Source organism: Crocodylus porosus, unplaced genomic scaffold (genome assembly GCF_001723895.1).
Source record: "Crocodylus porosus isolate Cpor-Errol unplaced genomic scaffold, CroPor_comp1, whole genome shotgun sequence".
Classification (NCBI taxonomy): Eukaryota; Metazoa; Chordata; order Crocodylia; family Crocodylidae; genus Crocodylus; species Crocodylus porosus.
Window position 1 is genome coordinate 53,176,053 of NW_017728947.1, and position 7,214 is coordinate 53,183,266.

General features: G+C 44.5%; 1 protein-coding gene across 1 annotated transcript in view; it reads left to right on the forward strand.

Moving 5' to 3' along the window:
- The first annotated feature begins 1,958 nt into the window (after positions 1-1,958).
- Positions 1,959-7,214, forward strand: part of PLA2G4F (phospholipase A2 group IVF) — a 41,754-nt gene continuing 36,498 nt past the window's right edge. Inside the window, exons 1-2 of the mRNA XM_019552348.1 lie at positions 1,959-2,172; positions 6,056-6,128. Coding sequence (XP_019407893.1) covers positions 2,053-2,172; positions 6,056-6,128 — 193 coding nt within the window. The 5' untranslated portion in view covers positions 1,959-2,052. The remainder of the gene's footprint in view (positions 2,173-6,055; positions 6,129-7,214) is intronic.

Genomic DNA, 7,214 nt, shown 5'->3' on the forward strand with positions numbered 1-7,214 from the left:
GGGCAGCGTCGGATGGAATAAGCCCCCTCCTGCTGGGAGGGGACTGACCCCAAGTGCAGACCAAGTGGCGGCTGTGGCTGGGCTGGGCAGATCCTGAGGTGTCCTGGGGGCAGAGCGGGGAATACCCTCACTCCTGTCCTCCCCTGCCCCCCCAGCCCTGCTGGCAGTGTCTGGCTGTGCTCCCGCCCCTCCCTGGCCGCTGGGGTGGTAAGGGGCAAGCAACCGTGATGGGCAGCAGCCCCTGTCACGGTTTGCCTAAGCACAAGCCCCTTCCTGGCAGAGAGCCACACTGCGGTCAAGGGAAGCTGCAGCAGAGTGCGACGGCGCTGGGTGGGTTGGGAGGGCTCTGGCCCTCTCCAGACCCTGGTGCTGCCACATGCAGCCTGCTGCAGCTCTGCCAGTCCCACAATGCAGCACTTCTGCTGGGAAGGGGCTCATGCTCCCTGACATTATGATGTACTGTGGCCCCCATCAAAGGCCCAGTCCCCTCTCACTGCAGTGGCAGGGCAGGGGCATGGCTAGATGCCAGCTGGCAGGGCCCCTCAGGGGGGCTGCAGATTATTCCCCCTCCCTCTGGCATCCAGCTGACAGACAGGAGGGGCTTATTCCGCTGCAGGGAACATGCATGGTGGTGACGGCAGGCAGACCTGGCTTCCAGTGGCGGTGGAGAGGAGACTAACCCTATTCCCTGCCCCCTCTGCCTCGGGGGCTATGGTGCTCTGCTGCTGCAGCAGTGAGGGGTCCCTGCAGGTGGCACAGGGAAGGGGGAATTAAACCCCCTCTGGCTAGACCCCTGACCCTGCCTGTCCTTGCTCTGACTGGGGAGCAGGGGGTAGGGCCAGGCCAGCTGGGTTGGAGAAGAGAGCGCAGCCCAGACAGCGTGCTGGGATGCCAGGGGAGTCTGCTTTAAGTTAAACCAGGAAGGGGCCTGGGACAGATTGCATAAACCAACTTGAGTCAAATCAGTTAAGTCTAATACTACATTCAATCAGGTTTATCTCATACCAGTTTCAGCCAGTTTGAAACTATTTTATGTTCATTGAATGTCTGTTCTGTTACAGGTTTAAACCAGTTTCTGATCACTTAAATCAGTTTATGTGTAATGTCTATCCCTATCCCTGGTGGCTTTAAAGTTAGCATTACAGTTGCTTTTCCCCATTTATAAGGTTATCAGTAATTCAGGAAATTCAGTAACTAATATTCATAAGGCATTGGGATAGTACTGTTCCAATACTGATGTTTTACTCATTTTCATAAGGCTTAACCTAACCATTACTAATTCTGAGAGCAATCGGTGGGTGTTGAATTGGGACCATACCGAGTAGGTGTCAAATAGCCCTTGACTTGCTCACGTGACCAAGCAGTCTCCTTGGAATCACTGTGACAAATGAATCATGCTTGACTTCTGCTCTGTTTCTAAGCCCCCCTCCCCACCTTTTTTCTGTTTTTTGCTATGAATTTTATTAAAATCCCAAACTTCAGAATTATGGGTATTGAAGTGGTTATTTTTAAACCAATAACTCCTTCCTCCACATACTGTTTTTCTCATCTCCGTAATAGACTTGTAAATATGTACCTTATCCCTTTGAGTATTTTGGGATAATTATTAAAGGACTAAATAATGATAACTATCACCATCCATTAGCGGGTCACGCAGTACTTTACGCAATGACAGCAATGAGTATGTAGGCAGAGAAACTGAAGTACGGGGTTACAACTTGCCCAAAATCGCAAGGAAAACCCAGACCTGTGGCTTTTGAGACTTTTGTTTTAGTCACTGCTGGTGCTTCCTTTTAGCCTTTTATTTGCTGTCCTTATCTCTCATTAGTATTTGAAAAACCTGCCAGTGAGGCTCTGAACCTGACTATTTGGCAACTCCAAACCACACCCCTACTGAGCATTTGCTTTTCTCAGTTGGAGCATAGTTATGTGCGAGTAATTCAAGGTGAAGGTGCAGCAGCTCCTTTGTACCGAGAAGCAGCCAGTCAAATTCAGGTGATTTTTAGACTTGGTGATTTTTAGCTCTTGCTCCTTTTTTATGTAGAGCGTGTTATGTTTCGTATATTCAATGAACTGTGCCTTAGCCGAATGTCACCCCGAATGCTGCCACTCCTGGCAGCTATGCTTTTCCAGCAGAAAAAGAGGAAGGACACCGGACTGTATCACTGGAGGGTAAGATAAACTTTCGCATTTCTTTTACTTTAAGCTTCTCTATGCACTGACTAAGAAGCACTACGATCACCCTACGAATCCTAAGAAGCATCCCTAAGATGCAACTCGGTGTTCTTGTATATACATAGAATCATCCTTGTGTCTTTAAGATGGTAACCCTCTCCACCCCCAAAAAACCGACCTTTATAATCCCTAGAAAGAGCTCAAGAAAAGTGAGCCTGGATAATGACAGGGAGGATGACAGTGGCTAGGTTTACTGCCCATTCTTAAATTCCAGGCTCTGGCTTTTTTAAATCTGGTTGGCTGACCAGAACAATGCTGCAACTTTCTCCCAGTAGGCTCTGGGTTGGAATCGGGTGCATTTTTCTTACTTTCTAGGCCAATAGGAACTAATAATCTAAATTAGACCAAGTATGATAAGGCTTCACCTGATTAAATCTTCACCTGATCTGCAACTGGGTTCCTTTGCATTGGTGCCTACTAAGGAAGGTGAAAGGCAAGGCTTACAGTAAAATATCATTTGTTGAATTAGTCTCTTGCCTATGTATGAAAGCTGAGGGCTGAGGTGGTGCGGGCACTAAAAGGCACAGTTTGACAGTTAGCTATCATGTTTTTAGAGGCTCACTGATTTAATCAAATAGCTTCCAAAGAAACTTTATCTTAAAATGAAATTATGCTGTTAAGAATAAAAGCTATGGGGACTCTGCCCTTTGGCCTTTGTCAGCGGCTTCAACAAACACTAATAGTCCTGGTTTCCTGAGGTTCAGACCTACTAAATTTAACTTTCAGGCTCATCCAAATCCAGCTAACTGCAGCTGAGGAAACCTGACAACTTTTTCAGTGCTGTTCTACTGCTTAGCTTTTCACTCAGCCTACAAGATCTGTCATGAGCATGTGCTGCATGTTTTGTTATGAAACTCCCATCTCCAAAAAACCTGTGTTTACCCAGAGATGGATTTAAAGAATGAAAGATTTTCAGGACCTGAAATTTCCTCAAATAAATATGCTTGTTTAGTACATTTTAGATTTGAATCCAAAAGAAGTAGGATTATGTGTGGATTATTGTTTAAAAATTTAATTTTTGCTGGCCTCTGATGAGAAGTGTGTGTGCGTGTGTGTGTGTATGTGTGAAGCGAATCCTCTGTGTCCCCTTATGACAATGATCCTCAACCAGGGTGGCCATGATAAACACCTACACATGATTTACAAGCTAAACCCAGAGATTTCAAACAGGAATCTGCAGTGTCAAAAACAGAAAGACCACACCAGGTCAGAATGAGTTATTTGTAAATGGAAGAATTGCTCTACTATTTTTTTCCATAGTAAAAAAATGTGTGAAATAAAGTTTTGAAATGTGTTGCCATTCAATTCAGAGAGGTTAAGAAAAGGGGGGGTGCCTTTATATTAAACTGCTTGGGAACCCTTTTGCTTCGTGCAGGTCCCTACTCTGATCTCACATATACTAAGTAGAGAGATGAATTGTGGGCATATGCTGCAAAAAGGCCACTAGATCTGCAGTGGTGGTAAATCACTGGTTGGGACGCAACCCTTGACTGCCCACCATTTCCAACCTTAGTCTGGGTGCAGAGGTACAGACATTCTTCGCTTTCAGGATGTGGTGCGTTTGCACATGTTCCATACAGCGTGCTGTGTGGTCTCCTCTACCAGATTTTTTACTTCACGAAAGGGTGAATTTCACCCTCTGTGCACTATCCCCATCTTTGAGGAAAGTACCTGCAAATTTAGTTTCAAGACCTGTCAGTCACTTGCACCTGTTGCACAAGGACCCATATGGATCAGCTGCTCCATGTGCAGTTTCCTCTGTTCTTGCCAAACCTGTGGGGCACAGGCCGTGCCTACCTGATGTCACACTCCCCTTGCAGCCTCTGCAAACACCCCTTGTAATGTACTATGACACTGCTTTGCCTCAGATGAAGTTTAACTAGAATAGTCTTAGGAAAATTCCTGTTTTTTTGAAAGCCTGGGACGAGAAATGGACGGAGATCTCTCTGCTCCACTGCAGTCCTTAATATGACTTGTGTGTTCCTTGAACTGGGAAGTGTTAGCTCAGCTAAGTGATGATAGTTGAGAAATATCCTTTCTCTCTGACACTGGGGAAGGATCAACATTGTTTTCATTGCAACTTATGGTTAAATATGTAGTATCAACAACTTTCAGGGTGGGGTGAAAGTTTTATATGGGTTCTGCCAGCAAGGTGTGGTGTTAGTGCTTCTCATGGTGGCATGGTGTGACCTCCTTCTTGTCAACGCAACGGAACACAAATGGGAAATGTCCAGTCACCGGTGAATGGCAGGCACTTCTGCAAAAAATCTTCATTTTATTTAATAGCTGACAGGGCAGCTGCAATTTTACACCAGAAAGGTGGAGAACATAACCTTATTTGCAGCCTTATATCTCCTTCCTTAAACTTAGATCAAATATTTGGTCTGTTACAGAGAGGGGGAGAGGTCTCATAGGCCAGGTTTACATGTATAACTTTTGAGTTATACACTAGTAGGAAAAGATTCAAAGAAAAGGTTTGACCTTTGGGTGGGAGGGATGAGATCTGAGTGTGGCATGCTGTGTAAGTGTGTGTATTTTGCACCAAGAAAACTTGATAAGACCGCAAAGAGAAACATTTAACCCCCACCTCCCCGCAAATTAAGGATGTCTATACAACCTTAACTTGGCCCCTTCATGTGCACACAGACTTTAATAAGCAGCTATTCAATATTTTGTTTCCTCCTACTTTATACAATATGTAGTTCCAGTCTTTATTTACTATGCACTGTTTTTCTATGACTCATCACTATAATACCTGAGTGTTTCACATGTGTTGAGTGATTTAGCTTTACAGCACCCTTGGGAGATGAGGAGGGTAGCAGTATTCCCACTTTATGGAGAGGCAGCTGAGGTATAAAGATTAATATCAAGAGTGTCCATTAATATCAGATGGCAAGTAGGCATGTGCAGAGCCTGACTTTTTTCGGTAGTACTTGATACGTTCTCTGTATATCTGAGCACATGTGCATATATAATATATGTAGTATTTTGTATGTTCAAAGCACAGCTTCCCTTGACTTTGTGATGTAATTAGGACTTTTTCAGATTGGACCCCAGGATTTCACGTTGAGCACCCAGAAAATGACAGATGTGCATAACTGGCAACTGCCTTTGGAAAGGTTGGATTGAACCAGTGACTTGCCTTGCACAGTGGCAGAGACCACAACTGAATCCTGTTCTCTGGGGCAGGATTTGACTGCGTTGCATCATGAGACTATATTTTACCTTTGTGCCAGCCCCATGCCTCATTCAATGCCTATGTCAATTCAAAGCTCAATACAAGTGAGGCAGGGGCTTTCACCAGCTTGAGCCCTGTGCTTAAACATGCATAGCACAGATACATTCCCAGCTGATATACCAGACTCCAAAGGTTTTTACTGAGCACTTTGAGGGGGGGAAATCACAATTTGAAAGGCATATACATTTCCATTGTTGGACAGGCTTTCAGAGGAACAGCAAGAAGCTGTTCCTTGGCATTTGGGCAATGCTTAACCATTTTTAAGTTCCCCTTTCAAAGCATGCATGTGCTAGAATGTCTCAACATAAAATATGTAAGGATCATTTTCATGGATAAAACCATGTGCTTTTCTTTAGTTCTTTTTTTTTTTTTTCCATCCTCAGCCTCCCTCCAATGGAGTGCTCTGCTTTTGTTCTTTTATGCAAAAGAAAACCTATTTCAGGTAGCTCATCTTTCAGGAGGGAGACTCAGTTATCATTGTGTGAACCGATGGTTCTATTTTGTTTTGCCAGCTTGATATTAACCTGCTGCTGGAAGGAAGGTGATTGGGGCTGAATGTAACAGTCTGCTTGTCTCTTTCAGCATGAAAAGCACCCGTACTACAATCTCACAGTGAAAATCCTCCGAGCCAGAAATATCAAGGGTACAGATCTGTGTAAGTATCTGACCAATATTATGCAGATTAAAGTTGTATGCAATGCAAAAGACAGAACAGCGAACATTCCCTCTGGTTTATAACTGTAGTTCTACAGCTCATTTGCCTTTCAGTGGATATTTACACACAACTTTTCATTTTAACCTTTCCATGTGTATTTTTAAGGGCTGACAGTGGACCAGGGTTGAAATTAGCCTTGCCTACCTATAAGAACGAGATGCCATTCTTTGAGACCTCTTATTTCTTTGCTCCCTCTACACATCCTACACTGGCCTTGTGTGGGCTCTTTCATGCATTCCCACCACTGTGGCTATGGATAAGTCTGCTTTGGCTCCTGCAGCTTGAACAGCCTTCCTGCATCTGTCCATACTGTATTTTATATTATATTAAACTAATTAATCCCATGGTTTATGGTTTCTATTGGTAACTTGTAGGGGACCAGGAAGGATTTTTTTTCTCCCCCTGGATGTGTAACTTGGCTTTTGTGCATTAATTTTTATCCTTCCCTTTAAGCATTAGATGCTTGCTACTGCTAGAGACAGGAGACTGGTCAAGGTATGCTGGTTCTCCTGGGGATACTGAGGCACCTCTCAAGTACCTACCTGGTTGGTTGAAGTTAAAGTGCCTCTGCCACCATTTTGAAGAATGGGATGCTGAATACATGAGACATTGCGGGTGTTTTAATTAGAGAGGCTTCAAAGAGTCACTCCAATTAAAGTGTACCCCCCACCCCTCCCAGGCATGTGTATAGATGCCCTAAGATTCTCCTGGCTGTTGTCAGCTTGCTAATGAGTCTGGGTTTTGATCCTAGCAGAACCCATCTCTGGCAGCATCCCAAACCAGGGGATTTAAATGCTGAATGTCTATATTGCTGCTGAACTGCTGGTTTGAAATATGGCTGGGATCTCAAGGCTCATCCATTCTAACTCCTGGCTGGGAACAGAAAGTGCTGTTCCAGAGCCATCCCGGCCTCTTTTTGAAAAACTCCAGTGAAGGAGATTATTCAGGCAGCCCATTCCATTGCCATCCTGTTCTTAAGTTCCACAATAACACTGTCTAAAGACGTCTTTATTATGGCTCTGTCCA